This window comes from Gymnogyps californianus, chromosome 1 (assembly GCF_018139145.2).
Source record: "Gymnogyps californianus isolate 813 chromosome 1, ASM1813914v2, whole genome shotgun sequence".
Lineage (NCBI taxonomy): Eukaryota > Metazoa > Chordata > Aves > Accipitriformes > Cathartidae > Gymnogyps > Gymnogyps californianus.
Genome location: NC_059471.1, coordinates 55,345,280 through 55,364,390, shown reverse-complemented (window position 1 = coordinate 55,364,390; position 19,111 = coordinate 55,345,280). Strand labels below are relative to the sequence as shown.

Here is a 19,111-nt window from a genome sequence, read left to right as displayed (position 1 = left end):
AGCCAAAGGAGTATTCCATACCATATGACGTCATGCCCAGTATATAAACTGGGGGGAGCTGGCCAGGGCGCACCACGGCTCAGGGATTAGCTGGGCATCAGTCAACAGGTGGTGAGCAATTGTACTGTGCATCACTTGTTTTGTCTATTCTATTATTATTGTTATTATTATTATTATTATTATTTTCCCTTCCTTTTCTGTCCTATTAAACTGTCTTTATCTCAATCCACGAGTTTTACTTTTTTTTTCCTGATTCTCTCCCCCATCCCACTGGGGGTGGAGGGGGAGTGAGAGAGCAGCTGCGTGGTGCTTGATTGCCGGCTGGGGTTAAACCACAATACGTACTCAGCAAATCAGAACCAACTGAGTAGATCACCATGTTTCAAGGCATCAATGCATCATAGTCTTATTTTACCAAATTATAGATCAAAGAGAGAAAGGACTGGTCAATTATAACATAGAGATTAAGTGAAAGATATGTCTAAATGCATGGGTCTGACGCGGATTGAGTGAAAAATGAAATATTTAGTTTTTAAAGTTTGGAAGTGATTCTGTATGAGATCTTAACACAACAGAAGTAAACACTTGATCTTCAAACAAACACATTGGCACAAAATATCATTACATAAGAAATTTTAGTATTCCTTACATTGTATGAGGGAAGGGGAGAAGGAAGGCATAGAGTTTTCAGGAATATCAAAACAAAGCACTTTATTTTGGATCAATCTGAAATTTTCATTAAGCCAAAACACTGAGTGGAGGGTTCTTCACCCTTTTTTACTAAAATTGAGTGAAATATACTATTTTGGAGAGTAAAAACTTTCATTTTGAAAACATGGGTGTGCTGAGAGACTTTTAAGTCTGGGCCAATGACGTTTCACTGTTGAAACAGGAAACAGAAGTCCTTCCCTTGAGCCTTTACTTTCTTATTCTAGCTTGTTCCTGAAAATTGTAGGCAAAAAAGATCCCCCAAAAATCTGAGGAGGAATAGGGAATATCCCTAAAAGGCAACTGTAGCTCTGAAACATATTAGGAATTAGACATCAGTGGGCCACTTTTGAGCCAAACTGTTAGTGAAAAACATTTTAAAAAAAATCACAGTTTTTCTCAAGGAAGTTCAGCAGCAGGAGATTCTGGCTAATGTAGCTGGCTGGTATAAGGCAGATAAAATGGGAAATTCATAGAAATGGGCAATTTCCGTGTTATTCACTGACTACAAGCAGGACGAAGAACCCATTTTAATAGACTGTGGGTCTTAGTAAGAAATGAAGAATCCTCTATTTATTATATTAGGTCAAGTTGTTTATTGTCAGAGGTCATATCAGCTGCTTAGCAGAACACGCTGCTTCAACTTCAGCCAGTCATGTAAAGGGGCAGGCTGTGGCAGTCCTAGAAGTATTACTGTACCTCAGCTGATGCCACACCACAGTGACACCCAGACACCCTGTTTAGACCTGTGTATACTGCAAAACTAAAGGCATCTCCCCAGACCAAGATATCCAATCCAGCACTACACAGAGAATATGTCACTGTCAGTGAAGTCTGCATGTAAGAATACAGAAAAAAATACAATTACAAAACATATTCTGGATTAAATATAACATAGGAAGAACTCAAATTTTGCTACTTACATAACCTTCATAAATCTGCAGATATACTAGCTTTCTTTCTAATGTGTAGCTAAATAACGTCTATTTTCCCTAACAGTATCTTAAAATTCTTCACTTCATGCATTCACAGCTAATATAGCTCTCACAGAACTTGTTTTTTCTCTTAAGTATACGTAAGGAAGAACTTAGTTCATGTTACAAACGAACTGTGCTACTTTCTCGGAAACCTACAAAATTATGCAAATAATATATGCAATAGGTTCTTTAACACAGGCCACTGGTATCTAAAAGAAGGATTGTTTAAATTTACCATTATGTGCATATAAGATAACAATGAAGCAATTAAAAAATTTTCTTATGTTCATGAAAAACTTTTTTTTGTGCTCCTAAAAATTATTCTCAGTATGTCGTATAACAAGTTTCCGATATGCAAACAAATATTATTGCTGAGATTTAACACTCTCATTTACACAAATGTCAGGGCATTATTCTGTTTTTATAGAATATTTGTGCAATTAGTTTTTCACCAGATGATTTACTTTCCTCTTGTTAATATTTTAAGCTTCCAAACTTACTGACACATTTGATTGTTCACCCTTGTTCAGCAGAACTCAACAGAGGCAGTTGTAAAGTTAAACCTAAAGCTATTCAGTGCATCTACTGAAAATGTTAACTTCTAAATAAAAAGAGTGAAGGAATAGAAGTTTCCATTGGATTGTGCAACAAAAATTTTCACTCAGCAAAATTCTGAAAAAAGCTGTGGTTCCATGGGAAACAGGAAAAGATAAATTCCACACAAGAATTCTTTTAATTTTGAAAAGCCTTTACTGTAAATGCTGCCAAATGTTAAATCTCTACTTGATGTTAAACTTGTGAATAAAATATGGGAAATTAGCAGGTCATGTGCATGATTAAAATAAAAACTGGCAGTGCTGGAAAAATGCATTGTCGAATAAAGCTGAACTCGGATACAAATGTGTTCACCACCATAAAAATAGCCAAACAAGTAATAGTTATCAGTGCTACTTTTCTTAGTGTCATGTTTGCACCGAGCGTGGATAAAAACAGCTTCTTACCTGCTCAGATAATTCTGGCCCATTGATACGAGCCTGTACGAGAGCATCATTAACAAGCGAATGGAAGTTTAGAAGCACGTGCTCGATGTCGTATGTTCCACTCATGGCACTTGAGAGCTCCTCCAGGGACCGAATATATCCCCGCCAATGAAGATCAACTTCTGCCATGTTAGCTAAGCAGCCTCGGATGACGTTGAGGCAGTAGCCCATACAGGGCTTACTTAAAGTCAGCCCTTGGCAATGTGGGCAGTACTGCATTCTCAGTAAAGCTCTGCTGCAGTCTTTAGAGAAATGCAGATGATCTGTTGTATTGATCACTTCAATCCCCAAATTCAGAGCCTGCAAGAAAGTGCGGCTGGGTAACAGTGATCTTCCCATTTGTCCTATGGCCTTTTTGGGAACGTTACCGAAGGGCCTGATGTCTCTTCTTGCCATCCGGAGGCACTCCGCATACTCCAGTGAAATGTCAGTCAGACCAGGGTTAATCACGTGATTGTAGACTACTGGGAACAGGGTGTCAAAAAATCTGTTGACAAATTCCTCTGTGCTAACATCTGTGCCAAATATGAAGAGTCCAACATCTGTGAAAAACTCCTGAACACATGTAGTAGCCTCAGCAGCCATGTTTCTATACACATTGCAGAAAAGTGTGCTTGTGTAATTCTCAGCCAGCCTGATAAGCATTTCAAAGGTTTCTGTAATAAAAAAAAAGGTTCATTATTTTTAAGGTGTAAAAAATAAGAAATTAGAGTAAGAACTTAAAACAATTACATCAGGACATCTTACATTTATCCTGAATGCATTTTTGAATAGAATTTATGAAGAGACAAACTTCTCACAAACTGTGACAACTGTCTTTTGTGTATAGGCGAACACCTTACAAGTAATGTTACAACACAATTAACAATGTTTTCTTGGCAGGATATATTAAACACAGTCTAAAAAAATATACAAAGCAATTGATTGTAAGCTGAGTTATTAAGTTATGAAATACAACAAAGCCCTACTGTATCTGTCTACATATATACATACAATAGCTCACTCATCTCACAACTCATTCTGCAAGTTGCAACAGAAAGTTAAATACTCTCAGTCACTCCACTTCAAGTCATTCCTCTTACCATCCTAAATGGATGGACAAAAGTAACATTAAACAATTTAAACAACTCTTCCATTCCTTTAAAACTTAACTTTTAAAAGATCAAACAGTTTTGTCTTCTTGTCTTCCAAAGGAAGGAGAGGTACCAAACACACATGAGAACGTGCTTTTAAACAATGCTGTTTGGTCTGGCAATTGCTACGGTCAAGCAAAGCGCTGGAACGTGCAGTATTGCTCTCCTTGGGCACTGTGATGGATACACCCTCTCTAAGCCTCAAGATCTGCATAACCGGTAAAGCCTGAAAGGATAAACTTACGTTTCATGTGTTAGGTGGCAATCCGTAAGTACACTGAGCAGTTTTTAATAAAACAGTTAAAGTATACTGGAGAAGTATTCTCTCTCCTGACTTGATCTATGATTTGCAGGTAAGGAAAAATGCTGGTTTTCAAAGAGTGCTCACATTGAGGAATTTCCTAGATCTGCCTGAGAAGCTTGCACTTCAGGGAAGGCAAAGGAGCAATATATAGATCAAAAGGAAACTTACCTTAGAGTTGAGAATAAAAATACATAGAAACACATATTACAAGTATTAACCCATTTTATCCACTGGATGGCTATGACTCAGTAACTTTCTTTTATTCATTCAAACTTTACAAGTTTTCATGTATTTATTTTTTCACATTTATTTTTTTAATGGGACTCTATAGAAATAAAGTGAGTAAAAGCATGAAGTACAGTTAATACTGTCCAAACAGTGATGTTAAAAATAGGCAGAATCAAATAGTGTCAAACTATGTCAGGCAATTACTGAAGCAATCTGAACTCTGATGTTAAGTCACTGACTGAAAGGAATAGTAGAGAACTCATAATAATTTTAATATAACAACCAAGACTGGCTATCACATCTTTAATATATACCTATGCATAAGAATAAATGTCTTATATTCTGATAAAAAGCTTGTTCAGGTCAGTGAAATGATTCTCACTGACTTCAGTGGGTTTGAAATTGCATGCTTTGTGAAAAGATCACAGAGAAGACATATTAAACTAACCTGCTTATACTTTCTATGCATTCTTTGTTTTCTCCAATAAAAATGAGATACATGCTTATAAATCAGTCATTACCTATATTCCTCTATTCCTCTGTTATGTATTATCTATTAACTCTTAGTTTCATATTTCACATCACCCTTAAGACTGATGTTGCTCTCTCTCTTTTCCATTCCTCTCACATTCACATAAGTAAGAAAAAAAGTGTTGACTGCTCACAGTAAAGAGTAAGAATATGCATCCCATTTGTCTTTTTTTTTTCATTACTATGGCACATACATATATGCATCTCTCCTAAAGTGAATTTCACTATAATCATTCATACGTGCCAAATACCACAGTGATTCAGCAAAGGATTTGATTTGTTTCAAAAGTCAGACTCCTAAAGTCAGGACCCTACACAGAGCTAGGCTCCCACCAATGGAGACCTACTCAATACAGCAAAGCCTCTTCAGTTTAGCCCATGAGTTGACAGACAGAAGTGCCAGCTGAGTAACTCTGTAGACCACAGCTGCCTGCATCACCACCGGCTCTGTGACCTTTCTCAACCTCAGCACCTCGTGCCAGATCGTACCTGAGACACCTGCACTGCACCCCTTGTTTGTAGGTGTGCACATGTGTATGGGAGACCCAAGTCCTTCTGGAGGGAGACCCTCATCCGTCTGGATGAGACGCAACATATCAGATAGGGCATATTATATTGATCAAGACGCTCACTTTAAGGCAACTGAACCAAGGACAAGATCTCCACCAGCTATAAAGGCAGTTTGGACATCTAGCTCACATGGAGGCACATATACATGGACAGCTAAATTACAGCCCTAAATATTCTACTGTACACTATGTCTCATTTTTATTGGAGGGAACAAGGAATGCAAAGAAAGTACAATCCTACTATGGAGGCTTTATTTAGTTGCCTAAGAGTGTTTAATACTATTTTCAATGGTAGATGCCATTTATCTGCCTGTCCGGAAGGGCATGGGTATCCTGCAGGTCGTGTCACATCTGCAGGCTTTGTGTGGATGTTTTGCATTTAAAATGGTACTAGATGGCTGTGCCTAGACAACTGAACTAAATTCTAGATACCCACTTGTCACTGACTCAAGAACCCTTCATATAAAAGCTTGGAGCAGCCAGAATAACAAAGACAAAAATTTAAGTCAAATTGATTCTTGGTTTACATGGTTTAAAATAATAAAGTGTGAAGAATATTAAAGCCTCCTAGGAAAATGGCTGGTTTTGTAACTGTAGATTCAGTCTTTTACACAAATTTTGCCAATGCTTCAGATGAAATTTGTTGAAGTAGGTTATGTTAGTAAAATAATGATGTTATAATAATCTCTTTAGAATGACATGAATAAGGTTTTTATGACCCTTCTCAATTTTTTATTACTACTTTTTCCTAGATGAAAACCATAATGTATGTGATCTAAAATGTATGTTACAATCCATGGCTGCAGTATCCTATTACCAAGAGCACAAATATTAGATGAAAGAATAAATCATGCTGCACATGGATAATCAATAGATTTTACAATGTGGTCCAAACAATAACAAACCTTCAAGATTGAACTACCTTGCTAGCACCCCAGTAACCTACAGATGAATGAATAAAATAATCAGCTGCATGATTTATTGATTATTTGTGCTTTTCTAAACAGCATATGACAATATTGGCCACTTGTGTTTATGATTCTGCATCATGCTGTTCAACTTTCATTTTAGGATTTCTTACAAAATGTGTTAATCAGGTTTATTCTACTGCCACATTTCCTACTTTATAACCGCCAAAGCTATTCCAGAGATTTGTTTTGCTCTCAGACAGCTTGAAGAATGACAGACAGCAAAGCAGACCTATGTTTACTCTCACTGTTGAACAGCTCCTGTGAACACCTTACGATGGCAATCTATGTCATTTACAACACTTTCAGAGACTTCAATGACAAATCAAGTTATGCTGGTTCAATACTGCAAGAGTATCATAGATTTAACAATGTGTTTTTCTGTCTTTTAAGTCTATGGGCCTAGACTAACATCATCAGTCTTAATTATTCAGCCACATAAAAGAAGTGGTGAGTTTTCAATCAGTATAAATCCAATACATATAAAAGATATTTTAAATACAACCAAGATGAGCCAGACAAGCTCTTTTTATTGTTATTAAATGATTTTTTAATCTGCAGGCTCCGTGCCTCTTATCTCCATTCTTTATGAGATCTTCAAAGTAACTGCTATACAATATCCTACAGATACCTCCTGCAGCACTACTGTGAATAATGTCTAGTGTTTACCATGGGTGACATGTCAAATTTATTTTTCTTTGGCTACACTTAAAATTATGATTTGTACACTCCTAAATCAAAAATCAGGGCTGTCAATATATTAACTCATTAATTTTTCAAAAGAACAGTAACATCTCTCTTCCTGGTTTTGCTAAGAAGGAACAAAACACAAGGCTAGGAAAAAAACTATAGATGAGCACTTGTTTGTTTTATGTATTGCATTTATTCAGCTGATTGTTCATATCAGTACATATATACATTCTTTTTTGATAATAGTGTATTTAACAATGCGATCACAAAGTGATATAAAATAACTATCAGGTCATTGCTTTAAAAGATTTGCAATCTTTCATTCACTTTCTTTAATCTTTCTGTTCCTGAGAGCCATGGGTAGTTCTAAATTATAAAGATACCACAATGTAGTAATCACTCCAGTGGATTACCAGCTTTAAAAGACAACACAAAAGTACACACATGACTTGTTTACTAGAACAACTCACAAAGAGAACAAAAAAGAAATCTTGTTTTGTATTCCTGGACTTTAATCAGATTTAATGGAAATATTGCACAGAATGAAATAGAATTTGGATTGGATTTTAAACCAACCCTGCAATTCTCATCCTTAATAGTTTTGGCAAAGTGTCTTTCTACTACAGGTACCTTAGAAAATTAATTTAAAACAAATTTCTATGGAATCATGTTGTTATAAAAGCAACTGCATTTTCTTAAGTTTACCCTTTCTTCACACAGACAAATATTCTATACAAGCTGCTAAATGAGAAAATGCATGGTCTAAATTCTGAGTATTACCTTTTGAAACATCCATAGTACTTAACACAAAGATAGTCTAATAAATTAAAAATCCAGTATTAGTAGTGGGCCAACACGTTGTGAAGTCTTATAATTCAGTAGTAATTCACCAGCCTACATTACATTTTATAAATTAATTCACACTTAGTCAGGGTTACATATAGAACTCAATAAATTATAACCAGACAGCTTAAAATTCATCCTTGAACTATGGACATAGTATTTAGCAACAATGCCTTTCACAGTCCAGAGGGGATCCAAAACTGATGAGCCTGGATTACCTTCAGTATCAGCACATAACATACAGGAATCCAGACAACTAAATCCAAGCAATATAATACTATGAAGTTATTATGACTTGAAAAAACCTATGGGGAAGTATTATCCTGTTGCCAGTTGCCATTAATGCTTGGTGATCTCATATGTTTTCTTTCTGTTTACGGGCAGCGCAAATAATCCAGAAGCATCAAACTCTCTCTACTAAAGATTTATAGTCCAATCAAATGTATCTTGCATACATTGTCCTACTGGAGTCAAGGAGAATGTCTCAGGTACAGTTTACAGCCTAGTAAACAAAAGGCATTCAAAAATTATGGAAAAGAATAATTATAGAAAAGAAATTAATCCACCCTGTATTACATACATAATATCTTTGTTTAAAATATATCAAACAAGGAAATACGTATAGGTGGGAAACTGAGTGTAATTATTCCTAACCACAAAGTAGTACACAGTGCCAGATATACTGCAAAATCCCCTAATCATTTATCGTATCAGAAAAATGAGCTGGAAGAATAAAGTCTTCAAGATATATAAATGAATTATAAGGAATGAACTCATTAGGGCATTGCCTGTGAAGGTTATATGGGAGAGAGATCAAAAGGATAAGTGCCAGCAGAAGATATCTGAGACTCACTAAAACTGCTCCTCATTAACATATATTTCCAATTAATCCGTTTAATAGATTAATATATAATTAATATTTAATAGACTCACCATTGAAGTCAGTAAGAAAACAGGTAGAACAGATTAAACCTGCAGCCCAACCAACTTTGTGTTGCCAAGTGTTACACCTCAGGCTTTATAGCCATAACTACTCATAACAGACTTCAGAATTTGTCAGGTCTTGTTTGGTCTTGAATTTATTTTAGCTCTCTTTGAAAAAAAAAAAAAAATTAAGAAACTTGAATTAGAATCAGTTGACCATTGCCTAAGTTGTCCTGTGTTGAACGGCAAATTACTCAGATACTCGGATGTCAGAAGCTTCTTGCACATCCTGTGATTTTGAGTTTGGTTTAGTTATATTCTAATTTTTTTTCAGTGGTGGGTTTTTTTTTGTTTTTTTGTTTTAGCTTTGTGAAATTTCATAATTCTCTTTAAAATATTACACGGAGGACTAAAAAAAAAAAGAAGTAATCATGGTGTAACTAAGCCCAAGGACCCAGACAGTAGGCAAGAGTATACCCCATTAGCAAATACAGGATTGAAAATTAACCCTGAGAGGGCCCAAGACCATCATGGAAGAAACCTCCATCAGCAGCATCACACTCCTCCCCGTAGAGAGCTCAGGACTGATGATTCATCTGAGCAATGCACAGGAGGCATGAGCATAGCACCAGAGAAAAGCATAGACACTAGGAAGCTGGTGTATGACAGTTTTAGTTGGAATATTAATAGGAGTTAGCAATCATAGATAATTGGGGCCATAAGCATTAGTGTCACTGCAATTACACTAAAAAGAACTGTTGCACTTTGAAAAGCTATTAAAACATTAATCAGAGAAAGAGCAAATTCTCTTGGATCCATATGTAAGGTGTGCTCTCCTTTTTGCCCATAATGAAATTGTGAGGACTCATAAGAAACTCATTCCCGATTTAACCAATGTAAAAAATCATTTAACTTTTATTTGAAAATTTAATATGCTGAAGAATCTAGAAAAACATGTCCCAAAGCCAGGTGAGATGAATTTCACTCATGATTGTGCTACATCTTTTTGCTAGTCTGAACCGATAATTGTACTTCTCATTCTTATTTTATAATCTTCTTAGTATCATCACTCAGTGTTAATCTTTTCTTAGTAATCCTGATACTGACTATTTTGCCATGTAGAATTTGCTTTCTAAATCAACAAATGCAGGGTTTTTTTCTTTTTCTTCACCATCTTCCTATTTATACATTCAAGAACAGACCCAGCACTGCAACAGGACTCATGTTCAGCTGATCTGACACTATGATCTCCAAGTCTTGTATTTGTTTTTTATAAAATGTTGGAATAAAATTATCTCTTTTCCAGCTCTCTGGAGCTTCATTAATTTTTATAACTTAATGAAAATCATCATCAATGGTTCAGAAAATTCTTTTTGAACTTTTCAGTGAAACTTAGTACTGTTGATTTTAAAATATCTAGCCTTAGAATCTGCTATTCAACATACTCCTAAGTTGTAATTCGAATGTAAAGTATTTAATCATACCTTGATAGATGATATTTTAATATTGAATGACTGTCATATGAATGAATGAATGAATGAATGAATAATAATCACATGAATGAACATCACATGGTTATTACTCTATTTATAATCAGTGATTCCACTTTTCTCTGAAAACTGTTCTTTATTTTTTTCAGTCTGTTGTTATCCTTTTAATAGTGATGACTATGGGACCATTCATCTTGCCATTTTGGAAGCAACAAGAGCAGATTGCTTTGTATGTTGCCAGGAGAAGAAATAACTACCAATAAATAGAGGTCTACCAAAATCTTTTTTTCATCTTGGATTCTGCTTACTTTCTCTCTGATTTTGCATTGTTCCGTGTATTTCACAGGCAATGCTTTCTCGTTGGAGGAAAATATTTCTAAATCTTGAATATATTGCTGACTACCTTGAAATGAAATATGCTCAGAGTTGCAAGCAGAACACTCCAGGGGATCACAGCTTTAAAACTGGTATCATATAATGAAGTTCTTTGAAAATCTTTTGACGTAAAATGTTGTGCATGGTTTGTAAAAGGACATTAAATTGATGATGATTTATGAAATGCATTTTTACACATTTGCCATAATAAATAAGGAAGGCAAGTCATCTCAGATGTATGAAAAGGGTATTTTTTGAAAAGGGAAATTTGGAATTTATAGCAGGATGATGTTGAGATAGGAGGGTCAGAAAATTAATTGATTAGAAGAGTAAAATTCATTTCACATAACTTCAAAAGTATATATGTGAGCTAGTCACTTGAAGCTCCCTAAAAGTCAGGTGAGAGAAACAAGCACTTGTTTCTCACAAGGCATGATTCATCTCTCTGACCTTAGATGACTACTTTTTGTTGAGATGAACTGCTCTCTGGAAGTGCTTGTTCTTCTCCCTTGACTATAAAGGGATGTTAGAACAAATGGCTCAGATACACTAAGATCTACATTTAGTCAGGGTGAATCCCTAAGATTTTTGCAAGGAACTGGAATTAAGAGAAAGTGTCATCAAACATAATAGGATACTGCAATTTATACAAATAAAGAGCTGAGATGATCACGCTTCTACAAAGTGGTCTTAATGGCAGATAAATGACAAACTTCTAATATATTTATGCAAATCCTCTTTCCTTCTGCACAGCTGGGAACATGTTTTTCTTAGAACGAAATAAAGTACATACTTGGTTTCCAGAGGGTTGCCTGAGCATCATGACTTTACATGCTAGCTTTATAAAAAGTAATTATCAGGGAATCAGAGAGGTATTACACATGAAGAGAAAGAACAACGTCAGGAAGATTTCCATAAAGCTATGATGATGATTGACACCAGATGAAGCTTTTGTCTTTATATTTGAAAGTTTAGAACCTGATTTTTTTTTTTCCCAATTATCCCAGTTTTACGCTGGCAATACTCACTCAATGTCAGTGAGTTGGTTTTTGATTTATACAGGTTAAAGTGAAATGATAATCAGGTTCTAGTAGATGCAACACTAGATCAATGTGTTGAGATCAATGCAAAGATCAACATTTCTTGCACATCAAACAAGTAAATATATTCATTTTGTATCACTGAATATTTAATCTGACAGCTTTCCTCTAAGTGTTGGTTGAGGTTTAGTGAATTCCTGCATCTGATAGTCTGAGGAATTCCACACTAAAAATTGTCACACCAGTCAGTCAAAGAAATTTGAGGAGTGTGTTTACTTAACATATGACTACAAGTCATGGGTTTCAAAGAGCCTCCAAAGAATTTGGTGAGGGATTACATGCATTTATTATCTTTCACTTCACTTTGCTTCCCTTCACTTCATTTTTATTGAGAAAAAAGAGAGGAAAAAAATGTCCTTTAAGGCTGCATTTCTTAAACAAACATCCATGTTTTCCATGGAAGATTCAGGAACAATGAAGTTTAGGACTGGATCTGTATTATGTTGAAGTTAGTGGTATGTTCCTCTACAACTACTGGATATCAAGAAGAAAAACTGTATGATGTCCCTCTGCATAGCTCTGGTATATTAGTGATTAGTGATCGAATCACTATTATTGATTAATGATATGTGCAAAATTCTGCTTAATGTCGGTGATGCAAAAGCATTTTGGTTTATGCCATATATTTCAGTACCTAGTTTGCAGAATGCTGTAAAAAGGAATGAATTTGAAGTATGCACTTCCAAGTTTCAGATAGGTTAATAAATGTACCATTTCTAACGTGACAAGATAGAAACTCTCAGGAGGTAGATAATCAGGCAGACAAATACACTCTTTCCCAATTACAAGAGGAAAATAGCACCTGTCAACAACAACATAAAAACCCAGTTATCTAAACTGGTTAGGAAAAGACATACAGTTTTAGTATATAAACTTACCAAATTTAAGTGAAATTCAGAAGATATTTCAACACTAAGGAAGTCTCAGGAAAGAGAAATTGTTTCTAGGAGGACTTCTTTATGACAGTTATACAGAATATTCTGTGTAGCTGCTTTTGATGATAACACCTTAAGATCAAATATTGATAGGGATTGGAATAGTCCACTCTACTTTGACTCACCCTTTCTTACCCAGTATGACTCCTGATTTTAATACAATTCATTTCTACACCAACTCATAACCCATTTTTTAGAAACTAAGAAATAAACAACACATGTTAAATGATCCATGGTTGCTAGTAGCTTTGGCACTTAGAATCATAGAATCATTTAGGTTGGAAAAGACCTTTAAGATCATCGATCTTAAAGATCATTAACCTAACACTGCCAAGTCCACCACTAAACCATGTCCCTAAGTGCCACATCTACATGTCTTTTAAATACCTCCAGGGATGGTGACTCAACCACTTCCCTGAGCAACCCGTTCCAATGCTTGACAACCCTTTCAGTGAAGAAATTTTTCCTAATATCCAATCTAAACCGCCCCTGGCGCAACTTGAGGTCATTTCCTCCTGTCCTATCGCTTGTTACTTGGGAAAAGAGACCGATACCCACCTCACTACAACCTCCTTTCAGGTAGTTGTAGAGAGCGATAAGGTCTCCCCTCAGCCTCCTTTGCTCCAGGCTAAACAACCCCAGGTCCCTCAGCCGTTCCTCATAAGACTTGTGCTCTAGATCCTTCACCAGCTTTGTTGCTCTTCTTTGAACGTGCTCCAGCACCTCAGTGTCTTTCTTGTAGCGAAGGGTCCAAAACTGAACACAGTATTTGAGGTACGGCCTCACCAGTGCCGAGTACAGGGGGACGATTGCTTCCCTAGTCCTGCTGGCCACACTACTTCTAATACAAGCCAGGATGCTGTTGGCCTTCTTGGCCACCTGGGCACACTGCCGGCTCATATTCAGCCAGCTGTCAACCAACACCCCCAGGCCCTTTTCCACCGCGCACCTTTCCAGCCACTCTTCCCCAAGCCTGTAGTGTTGCATGGGGTTGTTGTGACCCAAGTGCAGGACCCTGCACTTAGCCTTGTTGAACCTCATACAATTGGCCTTGGCCCATCCATCCAGCCTGTCCAGATCCCTCTGTAAAGCCTTTCTACCCTCAAGCAGGTCAACACTCTTGCCCAGCTTGGTGTCATCTGCAAACTTACTGAGGGTGCACTCGATCCCTTCATCCAGATCATCGATAAAGATATTAAACAGAACTGGCCCCAATACTGAGCCCTGGGGAACACCACTTGTGACCGACCGTCACCTGGATTTAACTCCATTCACCACAACTCTTTGGGCCCAGCCATCCAGCCAGTTTTTTACCCAGTGAAGAGTATGCCCGTCCAAGCCATGAGCAGCCAGTTTCTCCAGGAGAATGATGTGGGAAACCACGTCAAAGACTTTACTAAAGTCTAGGTAGACAATACCCACAGCCTTTCCCTCATCCACTAAGTGGGTCACCTTGTCATAGAAGGAGATCAGGTTAGTCAAGCAGGACCTGCCTTTCATAAACCCATGCTGACTGGGCCTGATCACTTGGTTTTCCTGCACATGCCACGTGATGGCACTCAAGATGATCTGCTCCATAACCTTCCCCAGCACCGAGGTCAGACTGGCAGGCCTGTAGTTCCCTGGATCCTCCTTCCAGCCCTTCTTGTAGATGGGCATCACATTTGCTAACCTCCAGTCAACTGGGACCTCCCCGGTTAGCCAAGACTGCTGATAAAATGATGGAAAGTGGCTTGGTGAGAGCACTTCCACCAGCTCCCTCAGACCCTTGGGTGGATCCCATCTGGCCCCATAGACTTGTGTGTGTCTAAGTGGTATAGCAGGTCGCTAACCATTTCCCTTGGATTATGGGGGCTTCATTCCGCTCCCCTTCCTTGTCTTCCAGCTCAGGGGGCTGGGTACGCAGAGAACAACTGGTCTTATTATTAAAGACTGAGGCAAAGAAGGCATTAAGTACCTCAGCCTTTTCCTCAGCCTTTGTCACTATGTTTCGCCCTGCATCCAATAAAGGATGGAGATTCTCCTTAGCCCTCCTTTTGTTGTTAATGTATTTATAGAAACAATTTTTATTGTCTTTTATGGCAGTAGCCAGATCGAGTTCTAGTTGGGCTTTGGCCCTTCTAATTTTCTCCCTGCATAACCTCACGACATCTTTGTAGTCCTCCTGAGTTGCCTGCCCCTTCTTCCAAAGGTCATAAACTCTCCTTTTTTTCCTGAGTTCCAGGCAAAGCTCTCCATTCAGCCAGGCCAGTCTTCTTCCCCGCTGGCTCGTCTTTCGGAACATGGAGACAGCCTGCTCCTGCACCTTTAAGGTTTCCTTCTTGAACAATGTCCAGCCTTCCTGGTCTCCTTTGCCCTTCAGGAATGCCTCCCAAGGGATTCCGTCAACCAGTCTCCTAAACAGGCCAAAGTCTGCCCTCCAGAAGTCCAAGGTAGCAGTTCTGCTAACCTCCCTCCTTACTTCTCCAAGAATCAAAAACTCCATCATTTTGTGATCTCTATGCCCAAGACAGCCTCCAACCACCACATCACCCACAAGTCCTTCTCTGTTTGCAAACAACAGGTCCAGTGGGGCACCTTCCCTAGCTGGCTCACTCACCAGCTGTGTCAGGAAGTTATCTTCCACACTTTCCAGGAACCTCCTAGACTCTTTCCTCTCTGCTGTATTGTATTTCCAGCAGACATCTGGTAAGTTGAAGTCCCCCATGAGAACAAAGGCTAGCGATTGTGAGAATTCTCCCAGCTGCTTATAGAATATTTTGTCTGCCTCTTCATCCTGGGGGGTGGTCTAGAACAGACTCCCACCACAATATCTGCCTTGCTGGCCTTCCCCCTGATTCTTACCCAAAAGCACTCAACCCTATCATCACCATCATTAAGCTCTAGACAATCAAAACACTCCCTAACATACAGGGCTACCCCACCGCCTCTCCTTCCTTGCCTATCCCTTCTGAAGAGTTTATAGCCATCCCTTGCAGCACTCCAGTTGTGCGAGTCATCCCACCACGTTTCCGTGATGGCAACTGTATCATAATTTTCCTGCTGCACAATGGCTTCCAGCTCCTCCTGTTTGTTGCCCATGCTGCATGCATTGGTGTAGATGCACTTCAGTTGGGCTATTGATCCTGCCACCTTTTTGGGGGAGAAGCCCTAATTCCTACGTGACCATTCTCAGGTGCCTCCCTGGTTTCTAACACATCAATAACCCTTGAATCTTTGCTGCCGCATGGATCTCCATCCCCTACCTCCACTGAGATGGCAGACCGAAGGACCTCGCTAGCACACTGTCCCTCAAACACTGGCATGCCACCCCCAGGCTTATCTCTAGCAAGCCTGGTTTTATCCTTTTCCTCCTTCAAATCTAGTTTAAAGCTCTTTCAATGACCCCTGCTAACTCCTGTGCAAAGATCCTTTTCCCCCTTTGAGACAGGTGTACCCTGTCTGTTGCCAGCAGGCCTGGCGTCGTGTAAACCAACCCATGATCAAAGAACCCAAAATTCTGCCAGTGACACCAGGCTCGAAGCCAAGTATTGATCTGCTGGCTCTTCCTGTTTCTTCCCTCATCATTCCCTGCAACTGGAAGGATAGAGGAGAACACTACTTATGGTCCTGATCCCTTAACCAGTCGTCCTAAGGCCCTGAAGTCTCTCTTGATTGCCCTCAGACTTGTTGCAATTTCATCGTTGCCTACCTGAGAAATCAATAATGGATAATAATCTGAGGGCTGTACCAGGGTAGGAAGCTTTCTCTTCACATCTTTAATCCAGGCCCCAGGGAGGCCGCAGACTTCCCTAAGAAGTGGGTCTGGTCTGCATATTGGACCTTCTGTTCCCTTCAGAAGGGAGTCTCCTATGAGAGACTTGGCTTCAGCTCCACTTCCAATTCATACACACTTTTCCATACAGACACAGCCGAAGGACAAAACCAGATGAATCCTCTTCGCTTGCATTCTGTTTGCTCCCTACTAACACTCTCACAGGTTTTTGTGCAGTTATTCAAGCCTGCCACAGAAGCTCTTGAGGTGAAAGTTCTGGATACACTCCATTATGTTCAAGCTGTTTTAACAGAATGGCTTTTACCATGAAAAAGGTAAAAACACATTACATACTGTTTATTGTAAGGTTCCCATGCAGTCAGTTAAGACTGCTGAGTATACCCCCACTGAGCATATCTGTAGGGAAAAAAAACCCAAGGAAAAAAAAATCAAAGCACCTGGCAGAGCCATGTTTCTCCCTGTACTTTCTAGGGGACCTACTGCACTTGTAGCTTTTATCAGGTAGAATGGCCTTGGCCAACGGGAAATCCCATCTGATTTTTCAGTCCAGCTCTCTGGCCTTATGGCACCAATGAACAAGAAGTCAAACCTGGATTTCTTTATATAGTCTGGATTTCTTTCTATAGTCTATGTGTGTTGTCAAGACGCAGTCTACTCTATGAAAATTTTTGAAATCCTCTTCTTCAATAGCAATCCAGTTTTTTTCACGGGATTACCTCACCTATTATTTTCTGATTTTGTTTGGCAAGGTGCTTTTTAATGACTATCAATGTTTAAGTTAGAGCTCACTCAGTGGACCAAAGAACAATAGATGTTGGATTTAAACATAAATCAATTATGTTTACTGTAGTCCGAATAATTATGTAAATATGGGTTCATGAAATTATTCCCTTAAGCTTTATATCTTAATGCTATTTAACCTTCACCAAATTCTTTCCAAATATACAAAAGATAATTTGTCTTTTTAAATGATACGGTTTTTTTACTTTCAGAGAGATCATGAGTATAACCGGTACATTATCTACGTTTACTATACAGCTTTACTGGGGGTCCTAATAGCCTTTCACCCTACCACTATTTGTAGATGCTCTGCTAAGCCCTATTTTGCAACTCCTGCTGCAGCAGTGCCAACTAACACATTCTCAAGGCATGTAATGCTTTCCAGGAAGAAGCTGGAGATAATAGCTGCTGGAAATATGTGTCTCTTCCAAACTATAATCCCACTGTGATTTCTACCCCATCATGTGATCTGCCCCATTATGCAATGTGACAAGGGGTACGCATCTCTTGCATCACTCAAAACTGGATAGTTACCTCCCCATTCCCTTTACAGCTGTGTATCCTAGCTTATGTAGGACTGGTATATCTCTCACTAAATAATGAAACCACATAGAAACACAGGGTTAGGAGGAACTTGAGATGTCCTCTAATCCATCCTTTGAGCCCAGGGCAGGTTCAACTAGATTTATGATCTCATATTTTAACAAATTTATCTAACCTATTCTTAAAAAATGCACAGTAATAGAGAGGCCACAACTTCCAAGAAAATCATTCCAGTGCTTCACCATACTCTTATTTGCTCTCACCAATGAGAACAAATTATTTGCTTCTCCCTCCTTTTAGGTATTTCAGATTAGATCCTCCCCACCTGATTGCAGACATCTCCAAAGACCAAGTGCATCTCCAAAGTAGATGAGTCTACATCTCAGCTAATCAGTAGAGAGGATGATGGCATGATTCATCTGACCTAGTTTAGGTGTCAACATGGAAATAAGATGAATCACGCTGCTTTTCTCCTCTATTTATACAGAGAAAGAGGGTGATTAGTTCAGAGAAGTTAGGTGATTAATCTTACTCCTGAAAACTGTTACAAATTTATTTTATCTTCTTTTTATTAAAATGAACAGTCCTACTTCTTTCAGTCATAAAGGGGGTCCATTCTGCCTCTATGTAGTTGAACTTAATCCTAAAGACTTCCAAAGGGAAGTCTAAATTGCCCAAATTATATGCTTAAGTGGACAAGCTATATGTTTAGGAGTTCCAAATTCATACATAGCTCTGCCTGACTAGGTACGTCAAACATTTTTTGTTAACCTACTTCGGAATAGCATCGCTTCTCTAACTCATGTTTACCTTGGGAACCACTAAGCTCTCTACATCAGTTCAACAGAACAACTGGTGAGCCAGTCCTTCTCCAATCTTCAACTCCTCTAATTCCTGCCTAAATGCAGAATCTTGCAGAATCTGCATATGTCCCATTGAATGGCATCCTGCTTTTTTGAATTCTAGCTCTATTTTCCAGCCTGCGCATCAGCTCTTATTGCCCTCCCTCACTTGTTGAGAGCACACTGATTATTTCACCATTCAACACAGTAGTAAAAATGGTGGCTGTACTTGCCCAAGCACCACAACTGAAGTGTCTTTCTTTTCTGACCGTGAATACTTGCTAACCAATCAAAGGCAGGTTTCCAAAAAGTTCTGCATCTGTTTAGTGGTAATTTAATCAAGATAATTACCTACT

General features: G+C 38.4%; 1 protein-coding gene across 1 annotated transcript in view; it reads right to left on the bottom strand.

Annotated features, from left to right (window-relative positions):
* The window catches only part of GPC5 (glypican 5), a 771,517-nt gene that overhangs the window by 637,336 nt on the left and 115,070 nt on the right, over window positions 1-19,111 (bottom strand). Inside the window, 1 exon segment of the mRNA XM_050903280.1 lies at window positions 2,687-3,381. Within this exon segment, the coding sequence (XP_050759237.1) occupies window positions 2,687-3,381 (695 nt within the window).